This window comes from Schistocerca americana, chromosome 8 (assembly GCF_021461395.2).
Source record: "Schistocerca americana isolate TAMUIC-IGC-003095 chromosome 8, iqSchAmer2.1, whole genome shotgun sequence".
In the NCBI taxonomy this organism is placed as follows: domain Eukaryota; kingdom Metazoa; phylum Arthropoda; class Insecta; order Orthoptera; family Acrididae; genus Schistocerca; species Schistocerca americana.
Genome location: NC_060126.1, coordinates 447,535,196 through 447,555,044, shown reverse-complemented (window position 1 = coordinate 447,555,044; position 19,849 = coordinate 447,535,196). Strand labels below are relative to the sequence as shown.

Genomic DNA, 19,849 nt, shown 5'->3' with positions numbered 1-19,849 from the left:
CACGGGGCAATAGCCGTGGCGCGGTACGTTTGTGTCGAGACAGATTTCCAGAACGAACGTGTCCCGAGAGGAAGACGTTCGAAGCAATTGATCGGCGTCTTAGGGAGCACGGAACATTCCAGCCTATGACTCGCGACTGGGGAAGACCTAGAACGACGAGGACACCTGCAATGGACGAGGCAATTCTCCGTGCAGTTGACGATAACCCTAATGTCAGCGTCAGAGAAGTTGCTGACGTACAAGGTTAGGTTGACTACGTCACTGTGTGAAGAGTGCTACGGGAGAACCAGTTGTTTCCGTACCATGTACAGCGTGTGCAGGCACTATCAGCAGCTGATTGGCCCCCACGGGTACACTTCTGCGAATGGTTCGTACAACAATGTGTCAATCCTCATTTCAGTGCAAATGTTCTCTTTACGGATGAGGCTTCATTCCAACGTGATCAAATTGTAAATTTTCACAATCAATATGTGTGGGCTGATGAGAATCCGCACGCACTTGTGCAATCACGTCATCAACACAGATTTTCTGTGAACGTTTGGGCAGGCATTGTTGGTGATGTCTTGATTGGGCCCCATGTTCTTCCACCTACGCTCAATGGGGCACGTTATCATGATTTCATACGGGATCCTCTACCTGTGCTGCTAGAACATGTGCCTTTACAAGTACGACAAAACATGTGGGTCATGCACGATGGAGCTCCTGCACATTTCAGTCGAAGTGTTCGTACGCTTCTCAACAACAGATTCGGTGACCGATGGATTGGTAGAGGCGGACCAATTCCATGGCCTCCACGCTCTCCTGACCTCAATCCTCTTGACTTTCATTGATGGGGGCATTTGAAAGCTCTTGTCTACGCAACCCCGGTACCAAATGTAGAGACTCTTCGTGCTCGTATTGTGGACGGCTGTGATACAACACGCCATTCTCCAGGGCTGCATCAGCGCATCAGGGATTCCATGCGACGGAGGGTGGATGCATGTATCCTCACGCTCGTACGTTCTGTTGCTGTGTGTTTCCATTCCATGATTAACGTAATTTGAAGAGAAGTAATAAAATGAGCTCTAACGTGGAAAGTAAGCGTTTCCACACAACATATTTTCTTTCTTTGTGTGTGAGGAATGTTTCCTGAAAGTTTGGCCTTACCTTTTTGTAACACCGTGTATAACTGTCGTAATGATCTGTGCCCTAGCACACTCACAGTTCAGCGCGTGTAGTGTTTGTAGGGACTGTATTAAGACAGACCGTTATGAAAATTGTATACGTTCTACATTTGAATGACTCCGATATGGTAGATCTATTGATCTACTTTTTTTTTCTTCTTGAAGATGGCTGTAACAATCGAAACCGATCTAGAATAAACATAAAATTGTACAGCTTATGTTGTAGGGAGCACATTGTGCTCATGTGGGAGCGATCTAGATGCTTGTAAAACAATAAACTGGTAGCCAAGATCGCAGGAATTTGTTTTATTCAATGATTACCGGTTTCGGAGTAACTAAAGTCTGCCGCGCGGTTAAAAAAAAATGGCTCTGAGCACTATGCGACTTAACTTCTGAGGTCATCAGTCGCCTAGAACTTAGAACTAATTAAACCTAACTAACCTAAGGACATCACACACATCCATGCCCGAGGCAGGATTCGAACCTGCGACCGCAGCGGTCGCTCGGCTCCAGACTGTAGCGCCCAGAACCGCACGGCCACTCCGGCCGGCCTTGCCGCGCGGGATTAGCCGAGTGGTCTGGGGCGCTGCAGTCATGGTCTGTTTGGCTGATCCCGGCGGAGGTTAGAGTCCTCCCTCGGGCATGGATGTGTGTGTTTGTCCTTAGGTTAATTTAGGTTAAGTAGTGTCTAAGCTTAGGGACTGATGACCTTAGAAGTTAAGTTCCATAAGATTTCATACACAACTAAAGCCACCATCATCGGATCTTATGACACATACAGGTTACAACATCAAGGCAAGCAATGGTGATATTAATAGTTGCCTGCGTGTTATACCCAACTATTAATGTCACCATTGTTTGCCTTGATGTTGTAACCTGTATGTGTTAATAGATCCGATGATGGTGGCTTTAGTTTCTGCGAAACCGGTAATCGTGCAATAAAAAGAACACCTGCGATCTTGGCTACCAGTTTATTGTTTTGTACAGCTTATGGTATGAATATAATTTTTTCAAAAGTTTTGCAAGACTTCAAAAGGTCAACTTTCTGGAGTATGAGAGCTTAATTTAGAATGTAAAATTTGCCTTGGTCGCGCATTTATAAAATGATGACCTTTTTCGAATGTTGAAGCAACCATCTCCAGAGTATTAAAATTCCGTTTGGGTGATTAACTTAAAGTGAGTAACTCGTCACATGTTCTTCAAACAGGTACTGTGCCTTTTAATGACGCTGTAGCGATATTTTGAAGGTCTAACGGTGATTGCTTGTGGAATCTAAACAGGTCATTTTATAAACGGGCGTTCAAGGCAAATAAATCTTACAGTAGCTCAACAAAGTGGACAACATGAAAACGTGACACCTCATGTAGCTACATTTTACTACCGTGTAGCTACAAAATACAGAATTTATGGGGCCATGGTGTCACTACTCTCTGTGTAATATCTTTACCGCCTCGTAGTTGACGGGAGACATACACTTTCTGATCAAAATTATCTGGACAGCGATTAGTGTACATTGATACACATTACGGGCACCCCCTTCACCCTTACGACGGCTTCACCTCTGCTGGCGCCACTTGCAAAGAAGTGTCTGAATCTCTGTGGAGGAATGGCAACCAATTATTCCTCAAGACCCGAAACGAAAGAAGGTAGTGACGCTAAATTCTGCAGCGAGGTCGACATCATAACTCATCCAAAAGGTGTTCCATTTAGTTCAGATCGGACCTCAGGGCGGGCCAGTCCATTTATGGAATGTTATTGTCCACAACCCATTGCTATTTTATAACAAGGTGCATTGTCATGTTGATACTAACAATCACCGTCTCCGAACAGCTCCTCTTCTGTACGCAGAACACAAGGCTGTAGAATGTGTTTATATCCTTCCACCCCCAACGTGTCCTTAAGGGCAATAAGGGCATCACATGTTAACCACGGAAAACACCGTCGTGCCGTAGCACCACCTCCTCAGTACTGTTGGCACTACACACGATGGTAGGTAACATTCTCTAGACATTCGCCCAACCGAGACTCTTCCATGGGACTGCCACGGAGTCCAATGTCATTCAGCACTCCAAATATCACTGCTTACAAGCCATCCACTGTCTAGCAGCGTCATCCTTTACACCACCTCAAGCGTTGCCCAGCATTCACTACAGAACTCTGTGCCTTCTGAGGAACTGCTAGAGCACTGCAGCCATTTTTTTTTTCAGCTCACTACGCTCAGTCTTTGTCCTAGTAGGACTTCTGGTAGCAATTTAGACAACTGATTCCTGCCGATTACTTCGTGCGATTTTCTTACAACCACCCTCCGTAATATTCATGACTCGCCATTCCTCATTACATGTGCTCCTGCTGAACCTTCACGTTTCTGCTTCACAATCACATCACCAACAGTCGACTTGGGCAACTTTAGGAGGATTGAAATGACCGTGATATATGTGTCACACAGGTGACATCTAATGACTAGTTCACGATCGAAGTCACTGACCTCTCGTAGCCGATCCATCTTGCTCTTACCGATTCTCTACCGTTTTTTTATTTATTTACTTACTTTTTTATGTTGCAGGTCCATCTTTCATGACATCTGGTGGTCAGTTCCACATTACATAGGGGTATACCGACAGTGTTTATCAGATTTTCTATACACAACTAAAGAAATTAGCAATTCCCGGCGTTAGTACGGATGTCCCTTATAAATGTCTAGCCCTGTCGTCTAACAAAAAGTTTTTGGAAATTGGAGGAAAATGCTGTGAGCGATCAAGTTGCGAGGCGTGTGATTATAGTTGTCACAGTCAACTTTTTCACGAAAATCAAATCAAATCACCTTCTCCGCTCCAAGAATACATAATGTGACTAATTGTGTCGCCTTGTACAGTACATCATAGACATTGTTTTGACGTATTTCGACACTTCTCACTAATTGTGTTGAATTTCACGTCAGTTGCAGTTAGTGGGGTCCATATTCCCCAGTGAATTTCAAATAATGGGAAAAAATTTTTAAATGTCTGTGGCACATATCAGTCGACTTCAATTTTTATTTTTAAAATCCGTATAGTACACGTTTATTATTGTCATATGCATAAATGTATTTCTGTAGTGATGTGCAGTACTTCTTCTATATTTGTCATCCTAACAAAATCCTTTAACAAACAAAAATTCAACGTATAAATATAAAAGGAACAGAACTTTCACACTTGTGACTTACATTTTTGGTCGTCAGTTTGAGATGCAACTATCAGTCGACAGCGTGCCATTTAACGTGCTTGATTTTGGGCGGCGAGTCCGGTCTTGAGTCGATATCGACGATAGAATTTGGCTCACCGGTAAATTTTTACGAGGGAAACCTAGAACTTAGTTTTCCAACAGTTTCGACACAGGTGTTAGCGGACGGTAGAGACTTCTACTAGTGCCACTGGGGACTCAGATTTTATGCGTGTTTCTTATGATTTACTCAGTTAGGGGAGGTTGGTTGTAAGCTCATGAGTTTCGCAAATCTCATGTACGCTTTACACCTACATTTATTGCACTTCAGTCTATAAAGCTATCCATTTTCAAAGCGCTATGAATTGACTGAATAAACCTGATTAGATGCAAAACTCGTAGTTCCTACTTCATTAACCCTCTTCTCAGACAACATAATGCAGAATACTTGACCGCAGGATCAGAGCAGTTGCATTTAGTGGTGTGAATTTATCTTCTGTGCCTTATACCGGGTGGCTATAATTAACCTTTAACACGTTATGACACGGAAATTAATTACTATACAAGCGCCAAACTTGCTAGCATTAATGTTCAGAGTATGGGGTCCATGATTTCCATGCGTCACAGCGCCACCGTCTAGTTCCAACTATGGCCACCAGATGCCGCGATCAGTCATCGTGATTCATAGTCTCACACTCCTGACCAGTCGCAGTGGACTTGTTGACGTGCCAGGGCGTTATTGCTGAAGCTCTATTATCAAAACGACAGTAATGCTGCGGGTGCACCTCGAGAATATCGCTGGCTGAAGGTCCTCTTCCTCCACCTGCTGTGCGGAGCATGATGAAGAATTCGAATCAGCTGGAGAACTGGGCGTCGCTCCGGGAAGAGGCCGACGATCGGCTGCATCACAGGTGGTTGATGAACTCTCTGTTGCTGTGCCAGACAACGCTGCGCGCAGTTCCCGATACACAGGCAGTGCGCGTGCTGTGTCACGACAGTTGAACATCCAGTAGTTCACTGTACGAAAGGTGCTTCGAACCATTCTCAAATGGTATCAGTACAAGATCCATATCGTACATTACATTTCACAACAGGACGCACAACGACGTGTTGACATCACTCTCCACTTCCTCGAAAGGACAGAAATTGATGGGTACTGGCCCTGGACCATCCTATGGACAGATGAAGAGCATTCTTCTCTGATGGGTGAGGTGAACACACAGAATTTCCGAGTGTGTAGATCTTCACCTCCAGCCACTGTGCATGAGGTTCCTCTGTCTGGTGAACGTGTCACGGTATGGTGCGGCTTCACAGCTATGTTCATCATTGATCCATTCTTTTTGAACAGATTGGTGCTCAAGGACCAAAGACGTGCAGTGCGACTGGCCAGCATTACTGCGGTATGCTTCGCCAGCATATCGTACCCGCCTGTAAGAGAGAGACGGATTGAACTCAACGGTTTTCATGCAAGATGGGGCCCCACCGCAGATCGCTCGTGAAGTTCACCTGCTTCTCCGAAACACATTTCAAAACAATCTAATTATCAGCTGATCGTTTCCAAATGCTTGGTCTGCACGATCACTAGATCTTAGTTCCTGTGATTTCTTGTTGTGGGGCTACCTGAAGGATAGGGGTTTCCAGAGGAACATTCATATCTGAAGGGCCGCATATCAACAGAGTAGTCAGCATACCTACGGACATGCTTCGTTCTGCTGTGCAGAATGCAATCCTGCGCTTTCATACTCTTCTGGACACTGATGGGCGCCGTATTGAGCCCCTTTTGTAGAAGCAATGGTACCGGTATGTTACAGAATAATGTACCGTAGCAGAACATTAAAAGTGTTTCAGTTGAACTGATGCCGTATTATTTCTCTTCTCCAAGTCTCTGACATTAATGCTACCAAATTCCGTACTCGTACGGTAATTAGTTTCCGTGTTATACCGTGTTAAATACGGTAAGTTTAATTATAACCACCCGGTACCATACACGTTAGAAAGCTGGTGAAATAATGACATAAACAGTTAAGTTTAAATTTCATGTAGTAAGCATGTTAAATGGATCACAAAACCGATATATGGAACAGCAGATAAATTCACAGCACGTAAATTCACACAACCATATTAGAATGTCACAGTTTCATATTATTGAATGGGTCACAACGCGTCAAGTAAGTAGCTTTTAAATTTCAATTTTCAACGTTTTTAAATTTCATAATTACTTGTATTACATTTAATGACTGAGTACTTTCGGAATGCTTGAAAACGACCACGTATCGAAATTGCAATCTCAGTAAATCACGTTTCAACAGCCTAACGCGGAATGACTTCATTTTAAAATGTTACATACGTATTATTAACATTACTAATCCATATATTTATAAATTGCTGTACTGAAATTTGTAACGTATTTGCAAAGAAAGTGCTGTAGTCATTGGAATCATGCGTGTAATATCATGAGTGTGCGTATTAGAGAGCTCCGATAGATTTGAGTGGAGACGGAGTGGAAGAATGATTGGCAAAATGTATGCGCAGATTACATCTGTAAATATGTTAAGTAGTTTCATTTTGAATATTGTTACACTCTCAGTCATTTTGTAGCACAATTTTTTACAACTGACGAATAAAATTTGATGGAAACATAAAAGTGTAGGAGGGCCAGAGCTTGTTGATCAGATAACCGGCAGAGTAAAGTGGTGTTTATTTAAATTTTATTCAGAGCTCGCTATATATATACATATCTTCGTTCAAAAATAGCATACATCGACTGCATATCATGCGCAAGTATTAATCGTTAGCTAGCACTGAATCAGAACGTTTTATGCAACCATGAGCGGCAACAGTGTCGAGTGGGTTGCTAGTCCTACAGGGGCACACAGTAACCCCCAAAGGAAAATTCGGAGTACTATTAACTATAAAGATACTCTTCATTCCACAACATTCACCAACTAATTCTACTTCGGTAGGACGTATTCAGAACAGAAAAACGTGAATTATTAAAACTAGACCACACCACAAACTAAATGCTGGAATATTGCCCGTAATGCTCTGACGAAACGGAAGTAATTCCATCATAAGCAAAACACAGGGAGAGGAGAGAAGAAGATAATAGAATGCTTCAGATGTAGAGACTGAGAAAAAGACTTAGTTCAGCCAACGGCACTTCCGTCTGCTTTGAAGCCTTCGTCTATCTCCGCCTACCTTGTACTAGTCGTTGTATCTCTTCATATCTTCTTCATCCCTGATCATCGGTAATTTTCTTTAGATCCACCAGTCGTTCTAAGTACTAGTCTGTAATATGCAAAATTAACTATGTCGAGATATGGTTGCAGATATCCAACAAAAGTGACCCTGCTACCGATGAGGGTTTCACCTTGACGTTTTTCCTGGCCTATTCATTTTATTAAGTCTTCATTTGCAACTCATATGCGTACTTACTTGTAGCGTATCTCAAGAGCCTTATTTCATCTACTGATATCCATGCTGCACGTTAATATAACGCAGTACTCAACGAATGGAAAATGTATTAGCGCAAGAAATAGTCGTTGCGACAAAGAAAAACCATGTGGTTTAAACTGAAAAGAATCTCTTATCATTTGACTTAATGATATTTGGGTCAATGCACGCTGTCCAGATTGAACACACTTATTTTGAAAGGATTGTATAACATCCATCTGGAGCTGTCATAATTTCATCATTAAGCAACAAAATGGTTTGTAGTGAATAATTTCTGTAGAATGTGAACTCCTAGAAGGTGCAGAGGGAGAGAAATATGTGAAGAGATCCAGTCCTGTTCTTTTATAGTATTAGCGATAAACCACTGGACATAACAGCAGTCTTAAAACACATAGAAGAGCGACAGGAAGTGAAATGACCAAACTGACAGATTCTACGGAATGCAGATAAAACATGCCAAATACTGCGATAAAATTGAAGAAACTTGAAGAATTGTAATTCATCCACGAAAGAAACAACTTGCAAGAGAACTGGTTGGCAGATTCTTCATGGATATCAGAAAGATACAATCGCCATCGCCGAATTGTTCTTCAACAGAGGGAAGCAAAAAGATGCTTAAAACATCTATGTATGCCTGTGCTGTGATAGTGCCATGCAGAACAACAAGGGGTGCAAGCCTCCTCCATGTAAAACACGACCACACCATAACATCACCGCCTCCGAATTTTACTGTTGGCACTATACACGCTGGCAGATGAAGTTCACTAGGTATTCGCCATACCCACACCCTGCCATCGGATCGCCACATTGTGTACCGTGATTCGTCAATCCACACAACGTTTTTCCACTGTGCAGTCATCCAATGTTTACGCTCGTTACATCAAGCGAGGCATCATTTGGTATTTACTGGCGTGATGTGTGGCTTATCAGTAGCCGTTCGACCATGAAATCCAAGATTTCTTACCTCCCGCCTAACTGTCATAATACTTGCAGTGAATCCTGATGCAGTTTGGAATACCTGTGTGATGGTCTGGATAGATGTCTGCCTATTACACATAAGACCCTCTTCAACTGTCGGCGGTCTCTGTCAGCCAACAGACGAGGTCGACCCGTACATTTTTGTGCTGTAAGTGTCCCTCAACGTTTCCACGTCATTATCACACCGGAAACAGTGGACCTAGGGATGTTTAGGAGGGTGGAAATCTCGCGTACACACATATGACACAGGTGACACCCAGTCACCTGACCACGTTCGAAGTCCGTGAGTTCCGCGGAGCGAAAACAGTCTGCGCTCTCGCGATGTGTAGTGACTACAGAGGTCGGTGATATCGAGTAAATGGCAGCAGGTGGCAGCACAGTGCACTTAATATGAAAACGTATGTCTTTGGGGTGTCCGGATACTTTTGATCACATAGTGTAACATTTAGCAGAGCTTTATCTCAGCTGTACTGCAGTTCTACCAGACGTCAGTAGCTGTTTCACCTTCCCAAATGCTGTCTTTCCCATAGGTATTCACCTCCTTGTTTCTTCTGTACAACTTCCGTTCCATCTCATTAAACGTCCCAGATACAGAAAATATTTTACTTTTTCTATTTTTCCCCCTCTAGGATATATTAACTGCAGCTTCCTTCTTGCTTACTGTCATCACTTTTGTCTTTCTTCTATTCATCTTCACTCCTTACTCCTTACCCATTCTTGCAATACTCTTTTACATCATCTGCAGATCCCCTTCTGATTCCGTCAGTATTGCTTGATCATCGGCATGTTTTATAGCCTTTGTCCTTTCTCCTCTAATTGCAATGCCACTTGCATTCCCTATAACCTACCTATCTCCCCATATGTTGAATAACTTGCCCACTTGAGATGCTCATCTCTCGCGCCTCCTCTTTCCGTACTCAGTCCACGATTCCCGGTTAGGGCAGCGTTCCAACCGCAGCCGCTTGTGTTGCGGTGTTAACTGCAGCCTTCGCTTGGGAAGGTAATTTTGTAGTCCAGCTGCTGCTAGTCGTGATGACGCAGAGTGTTGCAGGGAATCTGTTACTTGTTTTCGGATTCCAGGTGCAAATGTGAAGCATGTGTCTGATGCACAATAAGGCGATCCACCCTTGTGGTTGTCAGACGTCGTCAAGCGGAACTTTGGCGATAATTATGCCTGTCCTCATGTTCCCACGCAGCCTAACATCGCGACATCGTCACCTCCGAAAGCCCCACAAACTTGTATACTGGACGATTCGACCAGATGGAGCTCGGCAATGAGGCCGCTTTCATAAACCGTCAGAGAATGATAACGCTGTCTCTGACGAGTGCGCCGTATCTCCGTGTCCCCATCACAGTGATCACTCAACACATGACGCGCAGCAGGCCCCTTACATACTCTGCCAAGTTTTGGAACAAAACTAAACAAGAACAATACTAATGCCCTCTGGTGGGAGGTGCACCTGTCAAAGAGCGTTGCATCTGCAATCATTTACAAAACCGCCGGTGATGCGTATGTGAACGAAGTTTCGTCGATCCGACCATGTCTTCTGGGTGCTTTAATTTTTTTGCTATGCAGTGTATTCCTCATATTTGGAGCATTGGTGTTTAGCTCTTGAAATCGATTTAAAAGGAAAAATTGGACAGGTGTGAGCAGGACTCGTGCACTGAGTGGTCCGTACAAACTTAATTATGTATATAGACAAGTCCAGCCATTCTGTGAATCGAGGATTTCAACAATTTTCGCCTGTTATCGACATTGATATTGTAAAGATATATACGCCCCAGAGATTCCAAGAATTTAGAGAAAGTTTTGATTTCAATTTGGAAGTAGGATAAGAAATGTCAAAAGAAAAACATTTTTCCGTACGATATCGTGACAGATTAACAATTTCTTACTTGCACTGCAAAACCTTCCTTCTCGGCAAATTTTATGATCCTAGACCAACGTGAAGCGCCCTATAGTTTTTGATGAGTGAATTTTGCGAGTATCAAAACATTTGACATAAATAATTGTGTCTTTTGATTGCATTGACTTACAAGCTAATGTTTTCTTACAACGCCAAGGGTGTACATACCTTAGCACGTGACATATATTTCAACTTGATGCATCTACCCGTTCATGAGAAAAAGAGATCTTAACAAACGGATAGACAGATAGTCTGATAACAAACGACAACACTATTTTTTTCGTGTGACGTAATTATAGATTCACGACTTTCGGATTTTTTCCTTTGGTTGTAAAGTGAGACCTTGCTTCTTGGCATATATGAGTAGGTTAGAAGCATAACTCACATGCTCCAAAAACATAAATTTTCACTAATGACTAAAAACGTGTTTTACATGCGTCGTGCGCATGTCCTATATATTGACATCAGTATGTGCAAGAACAATGGCTATAAATCATTATGTATAGTTCAGATTATGTTTGCTTATTGAGAAATTACAGTTATTTAAGATTATATTATGGATCATGTGAGTTTTGTTAATGAGCTATGGAACATGTAACTTTTGACAATCCCCATTTTGGATATCGTGAGTTTTGGTACTGAGCTGTTTGGACGATGTTGGTTTCGCGGGAACTATCGTGTTGCTACTTGATATGCAGATCATGAAAGATTTTGGTATCGCTCATAGAAAGCGAACAGCAATTAAATGCCCCACCATCGGAAACTGGGGCAGCACCTGTAATGATAGAACAAACTACACTGTGAGGTTCTGTTTATTTTTCAAAAATGGACTTCAAATATTGAATTTGCGATTCCTCACTGTTAAGTTCCAAAGAAAAAGTCCTATACATTCTTACGAGGAGGAACAAATCAAGCCAATAACAAGAATCAGTTTGATTTGAAAGCAATGAAGGAAACAGGATATTCTAACCTCATTCGTCTGGCTTCCTGACATTTCCACATTTCTGGATGCTGTGAACGTTTCCTTGGCCTTCCTCTTCCTCCAACGAGTGAAACGTTTTCTTCCATGACTTTTGTCTCAAATCAGTTTTATTCTAACCACTATATTCAATTATATTCCCCAAAATAACTGAACAGAACAGAAAACACACTCCACTGGCATCAATATTTACTATTACACAAGAAAATGGCGCCGAGTGAGCTAATCGCTGATTGGTCAAGATGAGATACGGGACAACACTCACAAGATCCCGCGGATCATGAGACTTTTGAGACTATCCATGAAGTTCAACACAGGTTTTCTCAAGGATCTTGAGCCAAATGTGAACAATTGTTTCATAAATTATGTTGTATGTATAAAGCTATATGAGAATACGTCGGCATCTCAATTTTCATTATTTTAGAGCATGTGAGTTATGACTCTAACCTACACATATCACGATTCTAGGTCAACGGGAAGTACCGTGTAGGTTCCGATGAGTGAGTTTGCGAGTATTAGAAGATGTGACGTAAATGATCGCGTCTTCTAACTGCACTGACTTGGAATCTTCACTTGTTAGGTCTCCAAGGGACCGTAGACCTTAATATGTGACTCAACTTGGTACGTCTCCCCGTTCCGAAGAAAAAGAGTTTGGGATCATGGGACGCAAAGACGGACAACAAACGTTTTTACCGGCTCACGTACGGAACTCTAAAAAAATTATGCGAACATTTTTTTCTTAATTCTAACAAAAGTTGACAGCCTCAATGGAATCGTGATTTCAGTATTGGACACGTTCCGTGGGACGGGCGCCAGCGTGCGAGGGCTGCTGTGGTACTTACGTGGCGGGTGGGAGCGGACGACGGCGTGGAAGCCGTTGTCGCCGTCCACCTCGTAGTCGACGGTGCGCACCTTGCCGTCGGGCCCCAGCAGGCTGTAGGCGCCCTTCACGTACTCGCCGACGCGGGACTCCCACCGGTCCGACACCACGCCCGACTCCGCGTCGTCCACCGCGTACCTGAAGTCGTACCGCACCTGGCGGCAGAAACGTCGCTCCAGTGGCCGCCGCCACAGCCGACACGCCCACCCCAGCCGGCACGCGCAACACACGGGGGATGAGGTTACACAGGCACAGACAGATAGCTAAGTACACGTACTTTCAGCTGCGTTCCTCCATAGTGACGAGATGACCCCCCTACATCATGTAAAAATAAATGCACTGACGAAAAAATCACAACACTAAAAAATAATTAATGTAGATTAATTATATTTCGAGAATACATCTGTCTAGGTAACATACTCAAGTAATTAACACTGCAAGATCACAAGTTATTGTAAGGTAAGCCTTTGAAAATGTGAAATCTAGCACATTAATAAACGGTGTAACCGGCAGAATGTTGAATGCAAGCATGCAAACGTGTAGGTACGTTCTCAGTTTGTTGGGTGCAGTTCCGTGCCTGTTGCTCTTGGTCGGTCAATTTACGGACGGTTAATGCCGTTTGTGGATGACCCTGAAGTTGCCATCAAATGATGTCCCATTGTGTTCCACTGGACACAGATCTGATGACCTAGCAGGCCAAGAAAACACGTCGACAAACTGTAGAGCATGTTGGGTACAACAGCGGTATGTAGTCGAGCGCTATCCTGCTGGAAAACACCCCCTGGAATCCTGTTCGTGAATGGGAGTATAACAGATAGAATCACCAGACTGACGTACAAATTTGCAGTCAGGGTGCGCGGGGTAGCCACGAGAGTACTCCTGCAGTCATACGAAATTGCATCTCAGACCATAACTCCCGTTGTAGGTCCAGTGTGTCTAGCGCGCAGACATGTTGATGGCAGGTCCCCAACCGGCCTCTTTCTGGCCAACACACGGCCATCACTGGCACCGCGGCAGAACCAGATTACATCTAAAAACACCACAGACCTCCACCCTGCCCTCCAACGAGCTCTCGCTTGACACTACCAATGTCGCAAACGGCGGCGGTTACTGGTGAGTGGAATGCACGCTGCAGAACGTCTGCTTGGAGCTGTCCTTGAAGTAAAGGACGTGTGACAGCTCATTTGTCACTGTGGTGCCAACTACTGCTCAAGTTGCTACTGCAGATGGAGTAAGAAACGCCAGAACCATAGACCGAACACGATGACCTTCCCTTTCGGTAATGCCACGTGGCCGTCCGGAACCAGGACTTCTTGCGACTGTACATTCTCGTCAGCACCTCTGCCAGCAGTCATGTACAGTGCCTAAATTCCTGCAACGTTTTTCTGCTGTATTGTAGAAGGAACATCCAGCTCTCGTAGCCCTTTCACACGACCTCGATGGAGCTCAGTGAGGTGCAGATAAGGTGTCTTTGTCGCCTTAAAGGCTTTCTTTACTAACATCAACTCAAAACAGTCTCAAACGTAATCACTATAGCGGCGCTACTAACGCCACTTTTGTTCAACTGGTGCAAAATCTGAATAGACATCATCTTTCAGATGTAGAAAGACGCCTACCAACTTTCGTTTTGTCACAGGTGTCCTTGGTGCTGAGATTTTATTTCCGTCATTGTATAAACACACATTCACAAAAGAATAACTAAGCTAATATTCATTCCACAGAAACCTTGTTAAATGATTTTCAAGTACGTGAAATAATTCGATTATCTGAAATACCTTATTTGTACACCTTGAATTCCTCGCCGTAGTGTAGCGGGACTTTGAATTTGGCCGCGCTACACTCGGTCCCGTTCCCTCAGATAAAAAATATCCCGTCGCAGCGGTATGAGCGCTCGACGGCAGAGAAAATACTAAAATTGTAACTTTTTTTTGTTTTCTATCCGTTTCTTGTTCGTCTCTTGATAGCCGGAGCTTAAGGCAGACGTGATCTGATGGAGACGTTAAAAAAAACTTATTAGCTAGTCTTGATCTGATTTTAATGTGTAGACATGTTGTGGAAGTTGTTAAGAAATTCGAAGGATGGAAGTACCAAAGTAAATTAAATTGCATACAGTATCAAGATGATCTTAATTGGTATAAATTAGTGATTCCTGGACTATTGCAAGATTTCGGAGCAGACTTTTCACGCAGAAATGAAGGAGATTTTTGAAGACCTGGACGCCGCCCGAAAGAAGACAAGTTAACCTGGTAAAGGATGATCTCTCATCTACGCCACTTCCCCCTGTCAGTTACATTTTGTTATTCTCTGTTTCTTTTCAGTAAGTTTTGTAGTGGAAATTGGTTTAACTTTTGCTCAAAAACGCCACAAGGGCCACCCCAACTATAGCTTTTCTGTAATTCGAAGTCCGATTTGAATTTCATTCTTTCCTTTTTGCACGGTCATTTACGATTTTAAAACCCCCTTTTTCTTCCCACATTTTCAACCTTTTTTCCTTTTCTTTTATTCTCTTTTTTCTTTTTATTAACCACTACAGTAGTCAGGGGACAGCATGTTTGGCTAGTTATCAAAACGACCTCGTCAATGAAGACGAAAGAGCAGACAAAGTTTCAGTGCACCGTCTTGCCCTTTTGAACGGAAACAACCGTTAATGCAGGAAGAATCACATATGATCAGCGGTGTGAGGATGCAGAAGTCTAAAGAAACCACTGCAGACGGCCAGTGTGGCCGAACGGTTCTAGGCACTTCAGTCTGGAACCGCGCGGCCGCTACCGTCGCAGGTTCGAATCCTGCTTCGGGCATGGATGTGTGTGATGTCCTTAGGTTAGTTAGGTTTAAGTAGTTCTAAGTTCTAGGGGACTGATAACCTCAGATTTTAAGTCCCATAGTGCTCAGAGCCATTTGAATCATTTTTTGAAACCACTACATTAACGATACATTCACTGGACACGTCGCCTGAGATTCAGTGTCACGACTCTTCATTGGGAAATATTCCAATTAATCTCCTGTTAAGATCTCGTGTAGGGGATTGCCAAAGGAGGGGGTGATGAAGGTAAAAACCTGAATAATCTAAGCAAGGATGATATTTTACGAGTCAGAAATCTGAATGTGTCAGGGAAGCTAGAAAATTTGAAAAGAGAATTGTAAAGGCTCAGTCTAGTGGAGTTAAATGGAAAAAAAGATACGATTTCTCGTCTGAGGAATATAAGATAGTAACAACAGTAGCAGAATATGGTGTAACGGGAGTATGATTCGCCATGAATAGCAAGGTTAACAGTTGAGTGATAGAATTATTCTAACCATAACCTATAGCAAACCAGCACGAACGACGAAAGTTCAGATATAAGAAGTAAACCATCAGGCAAAGAGGACATTTATCGCAAAAATGGTCTACTGGTACCAAACACTGGACTTAATTTGAGGAAGAAGTTTCTCAGAGTGTTTGCTTTGATCACAGCATTGTACAGAAGTGGAATATGGACTGTGGGAACACTGGAACAAAAGAGAATCGAAGCAATTGAGATATGCTGCTACAGACGAATGTTGAAAATTAGGTTAGGAACGATGAGGTTCTCCACACAATGGCGAGAAAAGGAATACATGGAAAACACTGAGAAGAAGAAGGGAGAGGATGGTAGGACATCTGTTAAGACACTACAAGGGAATAACTTCCATGGTACTCGAAGGAACTATGGAGAGTAAAAACTGCAGAGGAAAACAGAGACTAGCATAACTCGTATCATACCAGTCAGAAGAGTGACAATAGGAAATAAGAGAAAAGTCTGAAGAGTTCAAGATAATTCTTTAACTGTTGTAGCCATGCATCGTCAAACTTAAGTCAGTCTATAACACTAACACACATCGCATTACTACAATGAAGGAATGAACTCAAGTTAATTGACTATTTTACTGCTGCTGATGGATTATCGAAATTGTGTGTTCCTGAATAATGTACATCTCTCAGATCCAAAGTAACTAACTTTAAATCTTTGTGTAGGTTGCTCTTATTTCTGGTATTGGTTTTATGAACAGGGCTTTTTCATTGAGAAACATTTACAAGTCTCAGTGGAACGTTCTTAAATTCCACAAGTAATTTTTATCATAAGATTTTACACTCCGAAAACATTAGTTTGACTTGGTGAGTTACACCAAAATAATATCCTGCTTGATATTATGAAATAAATTTAACAGAAATATGTTATGCCTTTTTTATTCTTATTTGTCTAACAATATCCTTAATCAAAATAAATATTTACTTAAGTGTTCCAAGAACTCTGCTGTATGCTGTTTCCATCTGAATTCCTTATCACTAAGTTATCCAAAGAGTTTAACAATGTTAACCTCTTATGTTTGCTTATCGTGTTATTTTAGACATCTATTTAGTGGAAATCTCTTACAAGTTCGGAATTACGTATATATATTTTATCTTTCCATACTCTGATGACGAAGAAAGAAAGATTAAAATTTAACGTCCAGTCGTCAGTGACGTCATTATAGGCAGAACACAAGCTCATATTACAAAAGGCTGGGGAAGAATTCGATCTTTCCAAAGAAACCAACCTGCCATTTGCCTGGAGAGATTTACGAAAATCTCGGGAAACCTAGGTCTGGATGGTCGGCGGTAATATGAAACCGTCGCCCTCCTGAATACGAGTTCCGTGTGCTAACCACTACGTCGCCTGACGAAAACTTGGCTGTAGAGCATTTATTATCGATGAAAACTTCGTTGAACTATATGTCTACTCAATTACCGTTTTATCCCAGTGTCTGTATCATTTTCAAACAAAAGAAACTTAGCATCTGATAATGTTACTAAGGAAATTACGTTAATACGAGGGCTGTCGATAAAGTAAGTTCCGATCGGTTGCGAAATGGACGCAGTGAAAACCCGTTGAAGCTTTGCACAGATGTGTTGGGTAGTGTCTCTATTATGATCGTCGATCGCATCAAGACGCTATTTTCAGTTGTGAGCGCACTGTGAGCGAGTGAAGGTGCCTAGAACAACGATGACTCCCGCCAAGTAGGACGGCCCGCTGAGAGACCTCGCCTGAATGAATGCAGCCCACCTAACACAACTGCCACGCACTTCCCTCTTAATGGCCGCACTCTGCAGGGGCAGTGAAGACGCTCCTGCAGCCTTTTCGATGGGAAGTGTTCGATCACCCACAACACAGCCCTAATTGGCTCGTCCTGAGTATCATCTCTGTTCACATGAAACGCTGTCAAAAATAAAGTTTACCTGTTTGTAGCGCAGCAGGTGGAACGGGAACTTTTACGTAAGTGCAGTGTCAGGCTCAGTAGTTATATAAAATAATGTCATAACAATCTAACTACACTTAAACATTAATGGTTAACTTTCAATAAGTATTTTGATAGTTATTTTGTTCATAATTTGTCAGCTAAGTGCAATGCTGACGACACAGATAATTATCTATCGAGATTTTGAATAATGGACTGTCATTCTGTCTTTAAAATTACGTACTTTGCACAGTTTAATCTACTGATAATGAAATATTTTGCCAATAATTGATCAACTATGTTTTGAATGATAATAATTCATTAATTGGGTGATTGTCAGGAGGAATAAGCTTTATAGTTTCATGAAATATCCTTGAACTAACTTCAGCTGAATATGCATTGAAATAAATCTTAATAATAAAATTTATTACTTCAGTCTATTATTAAGTTACTACGGCTTATTATGTGCAACAATTAACTACGATAACCAATCGTTCAAAACAGTCTGAAATTTACTCTTCATCGTCAATGCAAATAATTTGATAATTAACATATTTTCTCTTGATAATGGCGTGACACACTCGGTTCAATAAAGTAAGGATCGGAAGGAACCTACTTGATGTTATTGTCGGGTGGAATGTAACTGCAACACTTCGATTATAAAGTGCTTGTTATTATCGTTCAACTTCAGAGAAAAGCACAGTCACTGGCAAGCCTTCTACAATTTTGGTCTGCGAAAATTACGTAGATCTTACTTCCCTCGTTGTCGGTGGATCGACAGAAGTCCACGTCGGCGACACAATGTGGCAGCGGGCTTTCACTGTTGCGACTTGGGCCCACAGTGCGCTTCACATTTAAGCCCTCGTTTCTTCAGCACTACGCCCATTAACCCATAATAACTTGCCCCGCCATACTTCCAGATATGCCGACCGTTACTTTCCCGTCGTACTTACATCCACACACTAGCCGTTATATGTAACATAGCTAGGAATAGCAGCACTCGACTCTACTTCTTACTCCCAGCACGGCGTCACTGCTACTACTGCCCACTGGCGCGCTCCCGCGCCCAGCGGCACGACAAAACAATCTCTCTGACTTCAGCGTTAACTAAATATGGCCTGACTTGCCAGTGTTAAATATTACAAGATTTTAAACATGGCTGCAGCAGCAACTGTTAAAATTCTTCACAATAAAGGATGGCAGCCAAAAACAGTTGCAGGTAGAATTTTTTTTATTAATTATTATTAATACTGTTAAATATTACATAATTTAAACATAGTATTTACAATACATCGTATACAAACAGTTTTATGTGATAAGTAAGCGAAAAAATTCTTAGCAAAGACTGCGTTGTAGCGTCACATACTCACACCCATCTTTTCAGTGAGAAGCACAGTAATGGCAGTAACTTACCGGGGATTTTTGTTTGGGGGGGGGGGGGGGGGATCAGGGGGACAGGGTAACAGAAAAACTTAACCTCACAGTCCACACACCAAGCGTCTTTCGAATCTGATACTCTCCTTTAACACTTTTTTCCCCTCGGGATATGCGTAAGAGGAAGCAATGCCTCAGCCGAATTTTCTAGGAAAGCGCGCTCTCGGAATTTCAGCAGTAAACTACACCACAAAGCACAATGCCTCTCTTGGTAACGTCTGTGAAGTTTACGTACTTACTAAACGAACCTGAAATGAAACGCTCAGCTTTGCTACCTCCTTAATGGATGGACTGCATTTCTCGAGGATTCTCCCAGTGTATTCCAGTCTGGGCATTCCCTCGCCGGCCGTTGTACTGAGGCCCGCCGTATCATAAATGGCACACATGACAGAGTATGCGAAAGAACTTGCTCCCCTTCTAGCAACAATGTGCATTAGATCGCTTGATTGGATTAAAATCATGTCATTTCCAAGAACGGACGACGAAAAGACCACGAGACTCTAGGCCTATATGTCTGACGTCGGTCTCTTGTAGAATAGTGGGACATGTTCGCATATTGCCGGCCGGAGTGGCCGTGCGGTTCTAGGCGCTACAGTGTGGAACCGAGAGACCGCTACGGTCG

General features: G+C 42.6%; 1 protein-coding gene across 1 annotated transcript in view; it reads right to left on the bottom strand.

Annotated features, from left to right (window-relative positions):
- The window catches only part of LOC124545910, a 547,335-nt gene that overhangs the window by 10,850 nt on the left and 516,636 nt on the right, over nucleotides 1-19,849 (bottom strand). Inside the window, exon 3 of the mRNA XM_047124871.1 lies at nucleotides 12,521-12,713. Within this exon, the coding sequence (XP_046980827.1) occupies nucleotides 12,521-12,713 (193 nt within the window). The remainder of the gene's footprint in view (nucleotides 1-12,520; nucleotides 12,714-19,849) is intronic.